Source organism: Monodelphis domestica, chromosome 3, assembly GCF_027887165.1.
Source record: "Monodelphis domestica isolate mMonDom1 chromosome 3, mMonDom1.pri, whole genome shotgun sequence".
Taxonomy (NCBI): Eukaryota; Metazoa; Chordata; class Mammalia; order Didelphimorphia; family Didelphidae; genus Monodelphis; species Monodelphis domestica.
The window spans coordinates 124,431,003-124,452,292 of NC_077229.1; the positions used below are offsets into that span (position 1 = coordinate 124,431,003).

Consider the following 21,290-nt stretch of genomic DNA (forward strand, 5'->3'; position numbering starts at 1 on the left):
TGACACAATTATTGTTCATTGTCCTTGCAGATAGTCTGTTACAAAAACTATTACTTTCCACAAAGTACAAAGAAACATTAGACCACTAGACAATCTCTGAACCCCAAAGTAATAATTTACCGAATTTTCAAATTTAACACTTTTAAAAATTACTTTCTAATGCTTAAAATTAATTGTAGGTCCAGGTGCTGAAAATCCCAAATAACAGCAGAATATAAAAAGTATTTTAAACTTCTACTGGCACCTTTTCTTTCCAGGATTTCAAGAAGTATATTTTTCAAATGGATAAGTGATTTTAAATCTTGTCTTATTGATGCTTAATATTCACTCTTGTTCTGAATTGTGACAAAGTATTAATTAAATTGATTATATTGTATACAGTAACCTATCAGAAAACAGCCTACAGAGGGTCAGGTAAGCGCCTTTTAAGAAAACTACATTAGTATGACTTGGGGTAGGGAGAAAGGATAAAAAGAAAATTCAATATAATATTTTATAGTAAAAATTAACTTTCTAAGCCACACTATATACTGTAAAAAGAGGCACTTACCTGACTTCCCACAGACTGGTTCCACGCTCCAGCTGGGTCGATAGGACAACACCAGCTTAGTGGATGCTGGGATTTCACCTGGAACAGAAACTAGTGACCTATAACTTTAGCAGGTCTAAAACCAAAGAAGCAAATATCATGTGTATAATTTCTGTGACATTCAAGGCCTCACTTACGTGCTGCTATTTGGGGTTATCAGCACATAACCCTACAATTAGTTCATTCTTTAAAATTAAATAACTATAGGTCACCATTCATGAATGCCTTTTTGGTCCTCAATAGACAAAACTGATTTAACTAGGAATACTGAACATTCTTACCTGCCCCTTGGCATCCTCTGGCATGGCTTTAATGTGCATTCTTTTTAAACATCGAATAACTCCATCATAGAATTGTACTGTAAATGTTCCTGAAACATGATTAATTTTATTAATTACAAATTTTAACCTTCAAGTACAACAACCCTTACTTCCAGTTATATATTGAAATTACAAAACCAAAAGTTGAAAGAAACCTTAAAGATTACCTAATCCAACTTAAACAACAACACTCAGAGTAGAATAGCTTAATAAGTTTGTATTCTCAGGCCCACTAAAGACAACACTATAAATTTACTCTTAGGACAAATATAAGTCAAAACGAGGTAGTTAATTTTTTTTTCTGAAGAAGTACTGTGACATGGAGTAGCTATGTGGCTTAGTGAATAGAGAACCAGTCCTGAAGATGGGAGATCCTAGGTTCAAATTTGGACACAGACACTTCCTAGCTATAAAACTGGAGGAAAGTCAATTAACCCCAACTGAATAGCCCTTAATCACTCTTCTGCCTTAGAATCAATACTTAGTATCAATTCTAAGAAAGAAGGCAAGGGTTTAAAAAAAATAAGCTTTATATCCTGCTTTAAGTATAATTAAAGCATGTAATTTGGATAATCATTATGAAATTATGATAATATATGTATATGCTTTCATGCATCTATAGGTATATGTATGAAATATGTCTGATAGAATTTTCTCAAGAATTACTCTGTATTTTGAAAGTTAATTTCCATTAAAATATTTAAAGTATATATCTATGAAATAGTATTATGCAGAAACTACATGGAACATATCTATAATCATAAGTTCACTGTATTTGAAAATGTCCTTCTACTCTCTCAATCTCCATTCCAGTGACTGTGTTGGAATTTTTCTAGAAAAGGTTTTCATTAATTTGCACATGGCTCTATATTTATCATTAGTAGTTCCTAATGACAAATATTGTTCTTTCTAGTTTATTTTGTAAATAAAAGTTTCCTTTGAATAATTAATTTCTTAATATTTTATACCATCTCTCATATTCTAACAATATGAAGATGTTATCTCATAGTCCTAAAACTTGAAAAATAGGATGGCAAGAAAAAAATTGATAGACTGAAATTAGGACTCAAATTCTGCCTTAGATATTAACTAGTCATGTTACTGACACAAGTCATTGAATCTTTTAGTTTTTTCATTTGTAAAATAAGGATAATTCTTGAACTACTTGATAGCAGGGCTAGTGTGACAAAAGCACTTTGATAACACTAAATAACCTAAATAACTGAGATATTAAATCTCTCTAACCATTCCATTATATTTTCCCTTCTCTTAAAATCTTGTCAAATACCCCCAAAATAAATAGAAAAATCCATTTTATTCTCAATTATCTACATAAATAAGAAGAGTATGCTGCAAAAAATGAAAGATATAAATGGCTAAAAAAAGAGGTTTGAAACTCATTCCCCAAAAATCTTATTTAAAAGACTAAAAAATAATAACTTTTTGTTTACCCCTTTCTATTCCCTGCTGCAAACATAAGACCTACGCCTGCACAATAACATATAGTTAATGTTTCTTTAACTGAAAATATGCTTGTTCCAATGTAAAATGGCCCAAAAGCTATTAAAGAGGAAAAAAAAAAGAAGTCAAAATAAGGCACTATATAATCCATTACCAACTAAAAGTAATTACAATCACTTGTCCATTCATTCATTCTGCTTATCTGCAACAAATCAGATAGTTTTATTACTCTCAAGTACTCAAACAATAAAGATTTCAAAAAATGAAATAATGGTAGGTAATGTGCTAGTAAAAGTAAAAACTACATGGAGATACTACATAAATTAGAACTAGAGGTGAAGTTGACTTTTGGCAGAAGTCCTTGTACTTTCCAAATACATACCTTCTTTGTTAATTGCTTCAATCTTGGCGGGGTAATATCGACAGTCTGTCCAACGCGCTAGAACTTCTTCTCCAGCTTTAAAGTCCTATTTTAGACAACTTTAATGATCAATAACTTAAGCAAAAAATAAGACATTTATTTTAAAGCCTAATTTTTGTGAGATCTAAAAAAATTTTTAATGATGTAGCTAACAAAGAGAAAAAATATATCAAAATTTGTTACTTACAAAGAATTCCTCTTCATCTTTCAGTCCTTCTTTTCGTAGTGCTGGTCTTTCCAAAGGTCTCAAACGATTGCTATCCCAGTAAATCCACTCATCATAACGATGACTCCAGCGTTCAAAATGGACCAACATCTTACCCTCCTCATAGTCTATTTTTTCAATTCGTGATGGGTACCTTAAAACCAAAAGGGAGGCTCAATACTACCAGATTTCTCAAAGTTATTCCTTCAAATCATGAAGCAGAGTATTGTAACTAAAAAGAATTCTTTAACATTAAAAATAGAAACATGGCATAACAATCTCAGTATAGGGTTGAGTGGTTTTTATCTTGTACTAAAATCCAAGTTTCTCACATAAAAATACTGAAACTACTTCATCTCTTCCTCACTATATAGCTGTCATATCAAACACATTATTAGACTGTTCCAATTAAGGTATAAAGCAATATCTAAAAGGATCAATAAAAGTAATGAGTAGTTGGCTCTAGCTGATCTCAAAGTATGGCTAGTTTTTGATAAATAGAGAATCTTTTTTTTAATATGGAATGGTAGTTTTTTTTAAAGAGACTTAAAAAAAAAAAAAAGAATCACCAAGACAGTCAAAACATGGTCCTGAATTTTAATAGGTTATGGGGAGTAGTTAGGTGGTTCAGTGGATAGAACAGGCCTAGACATGAGAAGTTCTGGGTTCAAATCTGACCTCAGACACTTCCTAGCTATATGACCCTGGGTAAGTCACTTATCCCCCCATGGCTATCCCTTACCACACCTTAGAACCAGTAGACTATATTGATTCGAAGATGGAATGTAAAGGTTTTAAAAAAAAATTATAGAGACAATTCACAATTGTATTCAGTTGTTTTTAGAACAAAATTTACTTCAGTAAAGAGCTATGGTCTGAATTTAGTTAATTCCAGAGAAGATACACATATATTCCTATATACATATATATGTAGCATGCATGTACACACATACACACATATTCACTGAAGTAACCTAAAGGTTTTAAAAATTCAGTTAACCATGAAACTAACAAATTAAAACCAATAATTACATAACTTTTGATTTATGGTTATCTAAAATATATTGCATTAATTACATATAAGTGAGTAACTGGTAATAATAGAAGCTTATGTGGTATCATGGGGGAAAAAAAGAACTGATCTTGGAATTCAAAGACCTGTGTTTGAATCATTGTTTTTGACAATTATTAGTTGCATGATGCTACATAAGTAATTTAATCATTTTGGGCCTCAGTGTGTTTATTTGTAAAATAGACATTGATATTAGTATTAATTTAACCACATCAGATTGTGAAAAAAGCATGTTGTCAATCTTACCTATGATAAAATACAAACTATTATTATAGAGTAAGTCATTTTATACACATATGCATATATACAAATAGATAGATATAGATGGATAGGTGAAATCTTTTGATACAATAATCTCTTGTAGGTTATGGGGAGTAGTTAGGTGGTAGAAAAGCAAGTATCATTAAAATTTTATAAAAGATAACTAAGGTTTAAATTAAGCAATACTATAGAGCTCTTACGAAGGATCTTCACTTCCTTCAGTGTGCTTAATATTTAGCAGTAACTGAAATATTTATATATAGCTTTATCCTAATTTATACACATGCCCACCCATCCATATGACCCACAAGTTTTGACAGATACTTAATCTTTTTTTTTCCTTGCAAAGGAAAATTACCTTTTTACTGGAAATGAAAGAACAAAAATAGTTAAAAGGTAGTTGATAACAGAGATAAAGATTTGCAATCTGACTTCTTGGAAGAACCAGCAGGTGTGATTACTAAGCTTGTCAGTGATATCTGAAAGATCATGGAAAACAAGCAAGGTACCACCAGTTTAGAGAAGGGCATTTTTTTAAGTATTTTTTTTTAAGACAACAGAATCTATAAACTATAGACCAGTGAGCTTGACTTTTCTTCTTGGGAAAATTCTACAATTGACCATTAAAGAGGTTGATGAAACAGTATTCACAAAGAATAATCATAGAACAATTAGGAAGAGATTATATCAGGTGACATAATTTACTTTTCTAATATGTATACTAAACTAATAGATCACTGTCAGAACAAAACCATTCTCTGTAAGTCCTTTTTTCCTAATTTAACTCACTCAATGTCCTTTAAGAAAATTAAAGACTTAAAATATTAGTTTCTTCTCTTCTAATTGGAATGTTTACATTCATACACTCAACTCCTAGTTGTTCAAATAAATTTATCTGTTTCTCTGGGCTCTTGTATTTAAGAGTTCCTACTCTAGTCTTTTCATCAGAAATTCCTGAAACTCCTCTATTCTATTAGATACATTTTCTCCCTACAGGATCCTTCCTGAGTACCAACTTTTGCAAGGTACATTATTCTTGATTGTAAGCCCATCCCTTGCCTTTTGGAATATTGTATTCCAAAATCTCCTTTCATGAAGCATAAAAACAACTAAGTCTTGTATGATGTTGACTGTAGTTTCTTGTTAACTTGAACTATTTCTTTCTGAATACTTGCAGTATTTTTTCCTTTGCTTTCTTTTTGGAAGGAGTTTTATATTTTGCCTGGACATTCTTTGGACCTTCCCTTTTGGAGTTTCTTTCAGGAGGCAAATAATGGATTCCTTCTGTGTTTAATTTGTCCTGGTTCTAATACATTTGGTCAGTTGTATATAATTTATTTAAATATCTTAAGTCTAATAGATCTTAAATTATCTTTGCTTAATCTATTTCCCAAATCTGGGAAATATTTTTATATTAGATATCTTACATTTTATTCTATTTTTAAAATCTTTTGATTTTGTTCTAATATATTTTGCTAACTCAGAGTCAATGATTTGTTTTGTATATTCTGGTTTATAGGATGCCTGATTCTTAGATAAGGCTGTCACTTCTACAAATTTTTCATTTTCCTTCTAATTATTTCCTTGAAAGCTTTTAATTTTTTATCACTTGCTTCATGTCCTCTACATGTTCATGTAGCTCATTTTGATTTCTTTGATCCACTGCTTGCTCTTCTTACAAAGTTGCTTCTTCTCATGGGAGGGATCTCTAGATTTGCAGTAATTTTTCATACTAGTTATTTTCTTTGATTTATTCATCTTTTCTGTTTAAATTCTTGGATTACTGTTTTGTGTTCAATGGTTTTATGTTCGTGTTGGGGTGGTCAGCCTCGTTTGATCTTACTCTGTATATCCTGAGTTCTTATGCTTATCTCCAACTTCTAATTTTAAGCCTCTCACCCCTTGATCTTTCAGATTCAGAATACTACATCTTCAAGGGCCCCTATGACATCTTAGAGAAGGGACCTCAGAGACTCTGGGCCTGGGGTGTCACAGATTATGTGTTATCATACCACTATTGTCATTGCCACTAAGCTTTCTAAGGGCTCATCCTGGACTTTCTTACCACCCTGCTGCTTTCTGACTTCCCTAGATTGTTCTCATAAAGTCCTCTTCTTCTGTTGCCCCAAAACCCAGAGTCCTGATGGCTATACATTTCTTTATACATCTCTAGTAGTGCTGGTAGGCTGACCTTCTTTGAATGGGTTGGTATTAGTTTTTCTGGATGGCCTTTTCCCTATTGCCTATAGGCTTCTGGTTGATTTTGCATGTAGCTCCAGGGCAGAAAATATTGTTTATTATAGTTTCTCAATGGATTTCTTAAGCTATTATTCAACTTGATATAAATGCCAGGTTTTTTGAGAGCTAAGCAGCTTGCCTCCTGCTCAGGTGACCATTTTGGTTTCACTGAATTCTCAAAGGAAAAAAAAAAACCTTGTAGAATAGAAGCATTCACATGTCCCTGCTAATTAAGTAACTCATCTCCAATAAAATGGTATTTAGAGGGAATTGTTTATAGTTCCTGCTTTCGTTCTATATGAATACAGAATAAAAGTTTTTTATAAAATTACATGGTATATGGAAAAAATGGATTTACTCTGACCTACTAATAACTATTTGGAAACTAGACATAGATTGGATAAAACAGGACCCTGTGTAAGGAAAAGCTAAAATTGCAAACATGAATCTGTTTTAACATTGGCATTAATATCCCAAAAGGATAAATGTGAGGATATATGTGAAGGACAGGGTTTCTGTCAAGATAAAAAATCTTCTGACAAGGTTTTTGTCTCCAAAAACATATGGTTCACAAAAAGACTCCCTTACTATCTGCTATTAAATGCTAACAAATACCTAGAGTAAGAGTTGCTTAAGTACTCTCAGCTGCTATGATATAGAAAATGAAGTAGAAGTTACTTCAAATTTATCTTGCTTTGTTCACCTCACTCCACATTGAACACTTTTTATATTAATACTATGTGAGTTATTCTAGTCCTTTCAGTCAATTAGCCCATATATATATTTAGTGAATACTTTTGATCAATTTAGAAGATTTAACCAAAAAAATAGATTATATACAGTTATATTCATTTTACACTTTTCTCACATATAAAACTATAAAGTGTTCTTTATATTAAGAGAACTATGTGTGTAACAATAATTGCCATTTAATTATTGTTAATAATTGCACTTTAAAGTTGAAAATTGAGGTTGGAAGAAGTTATGTGATATGCCCATACACATATTGCTTGTAAATGTCAGGCGTAGGATTTGAACCATGGTATTCTTGACTTCAATGCCAGCTCTTTAAACTATGTCCCAATACATCTCAAAGATAGCTCTATGTGAGTTATTCTAGTCCTTTCAGTCAATTAGCCCAAATCTTAAAAGTTATTTAGGTAATAATAGTAACATCTTACAGGCTAACACAGTCACAAAAAGATGAGCAGTCAAGGAATAATTCTCTTCCTTCTCTATATTCTTTTAACATTTATCATATATACAACTCATTCATATGATTAAAGGAATATCCTCCTGCTTGAGAGAGCTAAATTCTAGAAGTTTTCAGAAAAATTAAGACTGACAAGTAGAGAAAAGTTAATTAGGAATCAGATCACTAGGTGTTGTGAAGACAAATCAGTAGCTTTGGCTATGTCATGAATTTTTTATTCAATAAAATGGATGAAAGGTTCCCTGGAGATGATGAGATCTATCAGATATTATTTGCAAATTAAGTTGATATATGAGAAAAATAATCCCTCAAAGAAGTTCCGCCTAATTTAAAATACAAGAAAAACCAAATGAATGAAGAAAAACTTATTGTACAGGCAAAACACAGTTGGATGAATTACCCAGAGTTGATTAATCAGTACTTATTTTTTGTACAGATACTGTGCATAGACAAAGAACTGGGCTTAGAACTGAATGGGAGGAAAATGGGGTAAACTATCTTTCAGAAACCAGACAGTATTTCATGATATCAAGCTTCACCTTAAGGGAAAAAAAAACTAACACATCTTTTTTAACAACAATATTTTTTTCTGCTGTTACATAGCTGTGAGACAGGGAATACCATAATTCCTGAAAAATTAAAGATCACCTAAATTATAGCAGCAAATAAACATAAAATGCAGCATTACTGTGAGCTACTATATTTGGGCCATTTCATAAAGAAATTGCCAATTCTGAAATGTGAAGAGCATTCAAATAATCATTTCAAACTGATAATTTATATTTTAAACACTACCTACAAATTGAACATAAAGAATCACAAAAGCTCAACTGCTAGGAACAACATCAAAGAGGAGAGGGAAGGTTGAAAGCAATACAACCAATTAGGAAACTACTCTAACATGTTTAAGAGAGATGAGAGCTAAAATTACATTATATTTGACAAGCAAACTACATACATAGAAAAGAGACCTGAACCCAAGGGAAATGAATATCCAAAGTAGTTATTGTTTGTATAGGAAGTAGGGAATTGGTGTCAGAGACATTAACAAGAGGGTTTAGTAACAAAAGGAATGGGAGAAAGGTGAGCATTCAAGATGAATAGTTTGGGTAACTGAGAGAAGGGCTGACTGTATTATGAAAAGAAATAAAATTAGGAAAGAAGTTTTAGGGAAACACTCAAGAGCTCAATTTTTTAGATATTTTGGGTTTGAGGTACTGGCTGAATACTGAGGTAGCAAGTTGGAAATGTAGGTCTGGAACTTGGTGATGAGACAAAGGTTATAGATACAGATTTACAAGATTTTTCAATAGAAGTTAGAAGTCAAAAAATGAAAATGGATAAAACTACCAAAGACCAAGGCACAGAAGTCAGAGAACACCCATGATTTAAAGGGCAGAAAAATAGGAAACTGGTAAAGGAAAGAGAGTTAAGAAAGTTAGGAAGAGGCCCATGATAATGCAGTTTTATAGAAGGAAAGGGAACAAAGAATATCAGAATTAGGAACATCAACAATGTCAAATGCATAGAATTAAAAAGTCATTTGGAATATAGAGAAGGAAACTATAAGTAAATTAGAGGAACATAGAAGAGTATACCTGTCTGATCTATGGGAAAGGAAATATTTTAAGACTAACAAGAGATAGAGAATATTACAAAATGTAAAATTAATAATTATGACTCCATTAAATTAATAAGTTTTTGTACAAACAAAACCAATGCAACCAAAATTAGAAGGGAAGCAACAAATTGGGGAAAAAATCTTTACAACAAAAATCTCTGATAAAGGTCTAATTACTCACATTTTAAGGAGCTAAATCAATTGTACAAAAAAATCAAGCCATTTCCCAATTGATAAATGGACAATGGACATGAATTGGCAATTTTCAGATAAAGAAATCAAAACTATCAATAAGCACATGAAAAAGGTGTTCTAAATCTCTTATAATTAGACATGCAAATCAAATCAACTCTGAGGTACCACCTCACACCTAGCAGATTGGCTAATATGACAGCTAAGTAAAGTAATAAATGTTGCCAAATTGGGACATTAACACATTGCTGGTGGAGTTGTGAATTGATCCAACCATTCTGGAAGGCAATTTGGAACTATGCCCAAAGGGCGCTAAAAGACTGCCTGCCCTTTGATCCAGCCATGATACTGCTGGGTTTGTACCCCAAAGAGATAATAAGGAAAAATACTTATACAAAAATATGTATAGCCACGCTCTTTGTGGTGGTAAAAATATTGTAAAATGAGGGGATGCCCTCCAATTGAGGAATGGCTGAACAAATTGTGGTATCTGTTGGTGATGGAATACTACTGTGCTCAAAGGAATAATGAACTGGAGGAATTCCATGTGAACTGGAATGACCTCCAAGAATTGATGCAGAATGAAAGGAGCATTATACACAGAAATGGATACACTGTGGCACAATCAAATGTAATAAACTTCTCTACTAGCAGCAATGCAATGATCCAGGACAACTTTGAGGGACTTATGAGAAAGAACACTATCCACATCCAGAGATAGAACTGTGGGAGTAGAAACACAGAAGGAAAATCATAGGATTAATTACATGTATCAATGTGGATATGACTGGGATGTAGACTCTAAATGATCACCCTAGTACAAATATTAATAATATGGAAATAGGTGTTGATCAATGACATATGTAAAACCCAGTGGAATTACTCATTGGCTATAGTAGGGGGTAGGAGTAGGGGAGGGAAAGAACATGAATCATGCAACCATAGAAAAATATTCAAAATTAATTAAATAAACTTAAAAAAGAAAAAGAAAAAAGTCATTTGGCTTTTAAGAATTGGAAAGTGGTGTGGTAAGCATAGAAACTGTATTACAAAGGGGAAATAATTTAAGAAGGTGATGGTAGTCTTCATATGTATTTATTTTTCTAGAAAACAGTTGAATAGGGGAAAAGAGAAAGATAAGGAAACAAACTGAAGGGAATAACAAAGTCAACTGAAGGTTATGCTCTATTTTGAAGGATAGAGGAACCTTGAGCTCAGGTTAAGGAGAAGTTGGAAGCAGAATAGAATGAGACTGAACATGCATGAGAATGGTAAAGACTGATGGAGCAAGGCCATGGGGAAAAAAAAACAAAGGAAATGAGATAAATGGTATTCATGGCAAGAAGGCCCACTTCATCCTCTAACACTTGGAGGGAAGGGAAAGGATAAGTGAGAACACTGATAGATTTAAGAGAAAGGGGAGTCATGTCAGATAGCCACTTTCTTCTCAATAATGATAGAAAACCATTTACTGAGAAAGAAAAGGTTACAGTTGCAGATATGACAGAACAGATTTGGAATTGATCACTTTTCTCCTACATTATGCTACAAGTTTGTCAAAAACAATGACTTTATCTTAACTTTATTTTTAAGTCCTTATGACATTACAGTACTACCAACACTGTGGCCACTCAAATTTTCTGGACTACTAAGTACATCATGGAAAAAAAAAATCTATTTTCTTTTGTAAGCCCAGATTCAATCATATTTCTCAAAATAAAAAAAAAATCTAGCAAACATTATACTTTTGCTTAAATAAGGAATATGGAAGTAGTAATTATTAAATTCTATAAATACTCCCTTCAAAAAAATACAAGACAAGCATGGGCAAAATCTCTTCTTTTTGTCTTATCTTTAATGTTTTCTAAGATTTTTAGATACCTATAAATTATCTAAATATGAGGGAAAAGATATTTAAATTAAAAAGTAATGGAAGAAAAAACAGCATATACATTGAAAGCACAATTACAGAAGATCAAGGCATGAATCAACTTTAAAAGGTTATTGTTACTATATTCTTTTAACCTTATTTTTTTCAAAAAGCATGAAATCTAGCATATTATCAGAGAAAAATTCTGCATTTTTTACAAACCCCAAACTGGACTATTAAATGCTGTATTTCATTTTCTTTACAAGAATTACAACTGTATTTGCCACAACTAAATGACAACTGTTATAGTGTGTAGTATCACCAAATCAACTGGTTTTATTTAACAAGCAATTATTGGAAAGGCAAATTTTGCCATTTTTTTTTAATCTAGCTAGGGGATTGAATGCATCTGACTTTTAAATACTGAATATTTAAGCAAAGCCCCATCATTTTCAGAAATGGCCATTTGAGTTTCAGTCAAATATAGCTTCATTCTAAACCCAAACATGTTTAGAGACCAACCTGAATTCATTCTTCATTGATTAAAATATTTCCACACCAACCTCATCCCAGTAATTGATCCCCCCTCCCTCCTTCTTCCACTGTTCAAATCCCATTCTCCAACCCCTGATAACCACTCCTTTATTTCCATCTCCACTCAACCCAGCTCCCTAACCCCCAATCTCCCAGTTTAAAGTTACCCAATAGTTCCATTGTTCTCTGTGGAATGCCTGCTCCATAGATAACTAGCTTGTATTTTTAAACAATTTCCTTTATTATTCCTTCCATCTTCTTGCCCTCACTGAGATATGACTCTCTCCTGATGACAAAGCTTCCCTGGATACCCTTTCCAGTACTGGTTACACTTTCACCCATATCCACTAACTCACTAGTTTTTGTTGGGGAGTTGGAATATGCCTTGCTCCCCCTTGGTCAGTTCTAGGCTCTTCCTACTATCTAACACCTTTCCTACTTAGAGTTCAAAAAGTCCATATTTATCAGCTATCATATATATTAATCAATTTATCACATTCAAGACTTTGGTATCTGTTTTCTAAAGATCTAAGGATACTTAAGGAGTTCAGTACCTGGATCATTATCTCTCCTGCCCAACTTCTCCCCTCCATATTGATGGAATTCAACATACATCTTATTACTTCCTTGAACACCCTAACCTCAAAACTCCTCAACTTATCCATTTTCCAAGGAAATTATATTATATCCTTGATCTTGCCATCCCACATCAGTGTTTCTAAAATTCTACCTCCCTTACTGTCTTGCAAAAGCAACCTTGTTGTCTTATTGTATAATCCAATCTCCCCACTCCTTAGTTCTTTCCTAAGCCATCAACCATGTACTCTTCCCTTCCCCAGGTTAATCAGTTCAACTCTACACTATCCTCTTCTATCTAATCTGTTGCCCCTTTTTTCCATTGAAGATCCTGCCCCTCTAAATCCCATCTTTGGATTATTTCCACCATCCACTGTCTTCACTCCTACAAATAGTGCTGGTGAAACTGGAGAAAAATCACAAAACCATGCTTACTGAATCCATGACAAATTTATGATACATAATCTTAACTGGGCCCTAACTGCAGCAGGGCAACCCTTTTATATCCACCTTATTAACTCTCAATACACCACTCACCACGGTAATATTTTTTCCCTTTCCACAACCTTCCACAGCAACCCCTTCCCTCACCCTCTCAGCTAAGAAGCTTGCCTTATTTTACTGTGAAAAACAAAACAAAACAAAAACACGAGGCCATTCATGAAGAAATCTCTCTTCTCTTTCACCTCCTTCATTTCTTTGCAAAGACAAACCCTTTACCCTATTCCACCCAATCTTCTCCAGCAAATTGCCCTATCACCCCTATTCTCATTACTCTTCAATACTTTCCTATTTATTAGCTGCTTCCCTATCTAAAAATATGCCTGTGTTCCCTCTCCATCTTCAAAAACTTTGCTTGATTCTACCCTCACCTAGTAAAAACTCATACCTCCTCCCTTTGTGACTAAATTCTTTGTGTAGGCATCAACAATCATTGCCTTCACTCCCCTTACTCTTAATTTTTCAGTCTTGTTTCTTACCTTACCATTCAACAATTTGTTTTCCAGTTTCTTAACTGCCAAATCTAATGTTCTTTTCTCAATTCTCAGCCTTCTATCTCTCTGCAGACTTTGACACTATCATTTTCTTCTCCTTGATACTCTCTTCCCTCTAGGTTTTCTTGACATTTCTCTTTCCTATTTCTCCTGTCAGAGAACTCCTTCTTTGTTACCTTAACTGGATCTTCATCCATTTGGTTGTCTTTGCTACTTCCAAAATGACATCACTAAGTCGGTGTCAATGTACAGTGTGTCTAACTATGGCTGATCAGACCAACTCAAGCTCAGAAAGCTCTACCAGGAGTTGGGAATAACTAACACATATGAATATTTGGGATGGAAATGTCTCTTTAAATTTTGCTTCTCACATTTCTTCTGAGTTATTGCAATTCTGCTTTGCTCAGACAGCACAGTTCCTTTTTTATGTAGGCATCTCATCCTGAGGGTTTGTGTAAGTGTTTCATGTCTCACAATCAATACCAAACGTCTTCAGAGGGACTGTTATCATCCTTGTCTCACTTCTGACTTTGATGTGAGTGCTTGTCTTGTGTCTTGTCTCCATAAAAGTCTTTTAGGCATTCAGTCTATGCGGCCAGTCCACTGGAGCTGTGCTCTGTGCAGAAGAGTTTGAATGCCCAGATAGAGAAAGAACCTAAATATCTAGTACCTTCTCTTACCAGGTGATCTTCAGAATCTTCCTAAGATAATTCAAATGCAAGCAATTCAATTTCCTGGCATGGTGGTTTCACAGGCTTACAACAATGAAGTCAGCACAATGTCTCTGTAGAACTTTAGTTTGATAGGCACCCTAAGACTTCTTCTCTCATACTTTCCTTTGGAATCTCCTAAACATTAAGATACAGTTCTGGCAATGCATGTGTCAACCTCACCATCCATGTGGACATCCCTAGAAAGTACTACCATGCCAAAACAAATGAACTTATCCACCACATTCAAAATTTCTTTATCTGCTATAACTGATGGTTCCATGTCTGGACTACAGATAGTATGGTGCTGCCTAGTGGAGAACCTGTTTTCTTGGTGTTAACTGTCAGGCCCAAATTAGCACAAGCTGCAGAGAATCAATCCATATTCTGTTGCTTCTCAGACTCAGAGGTTGCACAATCATCTCTGAACCAAAAACCTGCATACCAACTCTATTCTATCTCTACTTTAGTCTTGCCTTGTGACCTTCATCAAGGTAACTCCTATTAAAAGTATAGGTCTTCTAAGACTCTGTCCTGGCCTTTCTCCTCCTCCTCCACTATTTCTCTTGACCTCATCAATTCCTTTGGATTCAATTATCATCTCTATGCAGATAACTCTTTGATCTTTTTTTGAAGCTCCAACTTCTGTCCTAAGCTATACTCTTAAATCTCCAACTCCTTATTGGACAAATATGAACCTGTTATCTTTCCCTCCAAAGTCTCCCTAATTCCCAACTTCTGTATTACTGTCAAGGATATTCACTTGGGCTCACAACCTGGGTATAATTCTCACTCTTTCACTCCTCATATCCAATAAGCTGGCAAGTTTCATCATTTTTATCTTTGTAACTTCCTTCCTACATGTGCCTTCTATTCTCTGACATTGCAGCTTCTATGGTGCAGTTCTTCTCATCTCATACCTCAAATATTGCAATAGTCTACTAGTTAATGAGTCTCCTTTCCTCATGCAGTTCCCCACTCCAAACCATCCTACACTCAATAATCATATTGATCTTCCTAAAGTGGATCTGACTAAATTATCCCCCAACTCATTCAACAAACTTCAATTGTTCAGTATTATCTCCAAGGTCAAACATAAAATCATTTGAATTTAAAGCCATCTATTACCAACACTTTTGCTACCTTTTCTTTCTTCTTATACATATTTTCCACTAATATATTCTGCAATCTGGTAACCTTGTTCCTGGTATATAATACTCCATTTCCTGACTCCATTTGGCTGACTGTCCTTCATGTCTGAAATGTTCTCCCTCATTCACAACTTTGCCTCTCAACTGCCCTGGTTTCCTTCCTTTCTCAGCTAAAGTCCCACATTCTACAAAAAGGCTTTCCCAGGCCTCCTTATTACCAGTGCTTTCCCTCTGAGACTAATCCTAATTTATCTCCTAGATAACTTGTTAATACATAATTGTTTGCATGTTGTCTCCTCATTAAGCCAAGAGTTCCATGGGAACAGACTGTTTATTGCTTTAATTTGTATCCCAAGTAGTTATCACAACATCTGGCACATAGTAGGTACATGATAAATTCAGGCTTGCTGACTAGATCTTTCATTGAATCAAGTCATTTAACCTCTGTGGGCCTCAATTTGTTCCTCTATAAAATGATGTGATATTGCCCAGATCCCTAGATATTATATTTCAAAATTTCAATTATATTTCAAAATTTCAAATTCAGTCTCTTAAAATTTTATTTTTCCATGATACTTTACTCCTGTAAATTCAATATTACAACAATATTAGAATAATATTAGAACAAATAGAACAAAATTAGAACAAAACTTTGTACTTTTAAAAAATATTTAAAAATAAAAAACTATACTTTTCGTAGCCAAAAAGTGAAAATAATACTGTTGTTCTATAAAGACATAAATTTTGCCTATCCAAAATAAAGAATTCCTCTTAATATAATTGCCTAAAACAAAGAGAAAATATTGTTAGTGTGCTTCTTCCCCACTAAGAAATTAAATTCTTTCTTGTATATGATCATCCAAAATTTAATGAGAATACACTGTGGCATAAAAGCAACCTTGGCTTCTAATAGGCTGTGGCAAATAAGTGTTGAATTCTGGAAGGTCCTACAAAGCTGAAAGGGCTTAAAATGCTGACTAGAGTCAGTATCTGAAGCTTAAACTTTGGATGGTTAATGAGTTTGTGGTGGAACAAAAGTCTTGAAAGGGTCATGAATTTTGCTATAGTGACAAATCTTTTGGCCAAATCAACTCTGGAGAAGATTCAGTTATAAAAATTTGCATCCATGAAAGGAGTAGTGACATAAAATAGATTAATGGTATTTGTATTAATGACAAAAAAAGAATTTCAAGAAAAAGTTAAAAAAGGAGAAACTGCATTGCCATTGGCTAAGATACTGTGTCTATAAAAGGCCTAATGTCCATTTGGCAAAAAGAATCCCATTTCTTTTTTCATTCCTGCAAACTGTGGTATGGTTCCAATTTAGTGAGGATTCTAAGTAGCCAGGATCTCTCAGATGAGCATTTGACTCTAGAACTATCCCAAAGATATTCATTAAAAGATTACCCTTTCATTCTCTCTGCAGATTTTCTGGCTCCCTAAAACAATAATGATCTGATGTTGCACTAAGTAATGCAGGGCTTTCTGAATCAAAGACAATACATACATACATAGTACAAAGACAACACATCTCATTTAATTACATATGTAAATGAGACAGGAGAATGACTATTGTTCCACCATCAATTAACTGACCATTCAGAAGTTTAAGCATTTGTCTATGTATATGTGTGTGTGTGTTTGTAAGTACATCTCAGATTATATCACACAGGTAAATATATATTCAAAGACTTCTGAACAAGAGTCATTTTCATCTTTAACTCACTTGCAAGATAACTGGAAATTGATTTTATATTCAGGCAATTCCTATTCCAATGTTGTTTTTCCACTAGACTTCACTTCAATTATTTTTAAATTTATATAGATCAAAGAATGTTTTCAAATTGGCACTGTCAATAATAATTATTAAAAAGAAAAAAAGGGGGGTTTTGTTTTTAAATCACCAAGTCTAACTTCCAGTGTATTAAGAATCTTACATAAGCCACTTATAAGAAAACAATTCTATGAACTTGAAATTGTCAATGGCACTGCACCATTCCTGACCACAAGTCTTTCTTCTCTTCCTTTTTCTGTTTTTCTTCTCTCTTCAAGGATACTCATTATACATTAAGCATTTTTTTTGCATAAAAGTTGATTCTAAGGACATAGTAGGCATTAAGTAAATATCTATATAAGTTACTTCTATACTCTGTCTTTTTTCTCTTTCTTCTGCACACTGGTGGCAAAATTTAAAATGTTGCTAACTTTTGATATAATGGTATTAAAGAGATCTTAGAATGTAGAATTTTTAAACTAAAAGGTTCTTAGGTACTATCTAACCCAAAAGTTCTTACTATGGGAATCTCAGATTCCTAAATCTTCATATATAAACTTCAGGTCAGAGACCACTGGAAGGGAAAAAAAAAAGGGTACACCTTTATTTTAAATAACTGATTTCTTTGTAATCATATATATTTTATGCATTCATAAACATTATTATGAGAAAGGATACATAGGTTCATTCACCAGATTGCCAAAGGAGTCCATCTCTCTCTCTCTCTCTCTCTCTCTCTCTCTCTCTCTCTCTCTCTCTCTCTCTCTCTCTCTCTCTCTCTCTCTCTCTCGCACACACACACACACACACACACACACACAAGATTTAGAACCACTGTTCATGCCTTTCATTTTACATTAAAGGAAACTGAGATTGGATTATGGTTTCCTCACTCCCAGTTCCATATGCTTCCACAGTACTCAGTCATTCATCTTTCAAAAAAAAAGATAGGATGAGGGGATATTGGCTTTAACAATGGCAAAATTATTTGAGACTAGACATCAGGAAAAATATCGGTCAAACCATGCATCAACAGGATGTCACAAAAGTAATATAATGTAGGTGAGAAAAAAATTGTGTTTTTGTTAACACCTAAACTAATTCCAACCTTATTTTTTAGTTATAGAAAAATGTTTAACATGAAAATCTGGCATTTATTCTTTACTGCAAGGATTCTTTCTTTTTAAACTTTTTTTTCTTTAAAGGGAAAAAACTTACTCCTTGGATAATGTAAGAACCAAGTTTTTGCCACATAAAGGTATCTTAAAAAAAGAGTAGCTCATCTTTTAGAGAGATAGTCTATGAATTTCAAAAATGGACTCTCCAGATAGCGAATAATCCAACCCCACATATATCACAATGACTTAATCCAAAACACTAAGGAATTTACTACCCACACTGTTAGGTATAGTTTAGAAGAATTTAAAGTAAAACATTCTTATTCTAGGAAGAATACCTGCATATACGAATAGAAGGTCTTTATTTTGTATGTGGCATTCTATGTAGAAGCAGCTTCTCCCATTAGAATGTAAGCTCCTTGACTAGGAATTGTTTTGGATTTTTCTTTATATCTACAGTGCTTAGCACAGCATCTGGCACATAGAAAGCACTCACTATTGATCAAATAACTGATACTTGCATTACTTCAACAAGGTGTCCCTTATTCCTACACAGTCTATTACTATTTCCCCAGTGTCCAAATCACTTTCATTCCTATGCAAGTAATTATTTTAAGATGCACATTTGTAAATGTTTCATTATCAGTTCAAAAACTCCAAATGCATACAGAGCATTTGCTACTTTAGAATTTAGATTACTCTAACAAAATTGTCTAACTGTTAATGTTCAAAAACATCCACTAGCTTTATGTCACTTTCATTCTTTTCTTGTTCAGAATCAGAAGGAAATTACATGGAAAATTCATGCAGAAGTGGAAAAAAAGTATAAATTCTATGAATTTTATGTAATATGCTTTCTAAAATCCACTTGTGTATTTTTTAAATCATAAGTTTGCTTACAAAAAAGAAGGTTCTGATTAAAATAAAAACATATTGGAATTTAAATAGCCACTAAAAAAGACAATATAATTATTTTCTTTATGTAAAAGTTGTATAGAACCATGGAATTCTCCTAAAATGTATAGGGTATATAAGTCATTATTAAAAACAATAACATGCTGAATTATTTTTCTACTCAAAAAATGTTACATGAGTTTTAGCCAAGAGATCCATTTTTATCATAAAGTTATCTCACTCAATCAAAGAATTATAGAATCAAACATAGAAAACTAAAAGGGACTTCAATTTGAGAACAGAAATTAAGGATTTTTCTTTCACTAAATAGGGGCTTCCAAATCTGTGTTTTCCAACCAATGAATCAGAGTTCTTTGTTATGTCCTAATATCAAATTTTTTCCTGATTTTCTTTTATAGATTTTTAATGAGTGGCAACAGAGGTGGCAATCAAGATTAAAAGATAGGTGATATATATATATATATATATATATATATATATGTAAACATTTTTCTATATGTAATTTGTTTCTGTTAATAAATTAATATTCAACATGTCAAATTACTAGGTGTTTTCAGAACAAATTTATGGATTAAGAGAATATAAATTAAAACACTCTAAAGAGGATTTAGGTTTAGTCAGAAAAAAATCCTCAATCATTCAAGTTAACTAACCCTGCAAATTGAAGTTAAATCACTTCTCAACATCAAAAGCAAATCACTATTTGAAATTTTAAAAGTAGCTTCTAGGAGATGAAGCCAACATCTCTTTCTGAGTTGTGAAGAAAATATACTAAAGTCAGATTAAGAAATAAGGTAAAAAATTTAAGTTAATCAAGTCTTTCAACTTGGTGTCTCAAACAGATTTGACTTAAAAGTAAATCTACCCTAAAATGAAAAGTTTAAGAACTTGAAAATTTTCTGCTTTTTGAACTTAAAATTTAACTTATTTATGGAGAACATTTTTCTTCTTTACAATCATAAAAACCTTTTCCAGATAAATAATACTAGACCCTTCAGTAACGCTATCATTAGAGGGTTTTGCATCTTTTTTTTTCCCCAGGATGACTATATGAAAGATATATCCAGAAATAATGTTTTTGTTTTTTTAAAACAAGCTAGCACAGTTTATCTCCCCTCAACTAAATATAAACACTGAAGAGATGGTTAAACTTCTATATCCCCAGTACCTAGAATAGTATTAAATACATAGTAGATATTTTAAAATATTTGTTGAGCTGAATTAGTAAATCTAAAATAATTACTATATCATAAAGAATATAAAAGGTCTAAAAAAATGAAGAAAAGTAATTATTTCTAGACATTTAAGACAGAAAATACTCAGGATTCAAATATTTTGTACTTTTATTGCTAGTGAAGCAACTACCTACAAAAAACATTTCTAATATCAAGTAGAACATACCACATGAGCCAAATACAAAAAGTGCCACAGAACTTCTTTGATGTTTCAAATCTTGGATAACAAATATTAATGACTAAAGGAACACTGAGAATATAATATTAGACTTTACTATCACTTAAGCATAAGAACTATTTTATTCAATACTGCAAACATCTATTAAGTGCTTGCTGTGTTCAAGGCACTTTATTTCAAATTGCTGATATAAAGTAATAAATCCACAACAAGGGAAGTGGATTGCCTTTAATCAGACAATTACATATAGAACTCTATTGTTTAAAAACAAGACATCTATAATTTCACAGATGCTACAAATATAAAATATTAAAAACAACTTTATGTATGAATTGAATAATTATAAAATAATAAAGTCTATCCATAACTGCACAAGGCAAAAAAAGTTAGCCATATGTAATACTATGTTGACTAAAGTTGTTGCTAACAATAATTAACAAAACACTCATATTAAGTCTCTTTCAATTATGGAAAGGTTACTTTGTTCAACTCAAACTAGACTAGAAAAAAATGATCAGATAAAACTAAAGCAATTCAGCTTTCACTATATAATTCTTAGCTATTATGACTGACTACAGCTCCTTATATTTGGTTAAAACAATTGAGCAGATAAGAGAATAAAAATTTAATTATGTTCATAA

At 32.7% G+C, this 21,290-nt stretch overlaps 1 protein-coding gene across 37 annotated transcripts in view; it reads right to left on the reverse strand.

The window, feature by feature from the left end:
• The window catches only part of PHF20L1 (PHD finger protein 20 like 1), a 108,800-nt gene that overhangs the window by 77,805 nt on the left and 9,705 nt on the right, over nt 1–21,290 (reverse strand). For 17 of the 37 annotated variants that reach the window (XM_056823059.1, XM_056823042.1, XM_056823061.1 and 14 more), the window contains exons 3-6: nt 2,979–3,150; nt 2,753–2,837; nt 871–959; nt 551–640 (exon numbers count right to left, since the gene is read on the reverse strand). In XM_056823059.1, coding sequence (XP_056679037.1) covers nt 551–640; nt 871–959; nt 2,753–2,837; nt 2,979–3,150 — 436 coding nt within the window. The remainder of the gene's footprint in view (nt 1–550; nt 641–870; nt 960–2,752; nt 2,838–2,978; nt 3,151–21,290) is intronic. The other 20 variants (XM_056823069.1, XM_056823064.1, XM_056823066.1 and 17 more) reach the window with 2 other exon arrangements.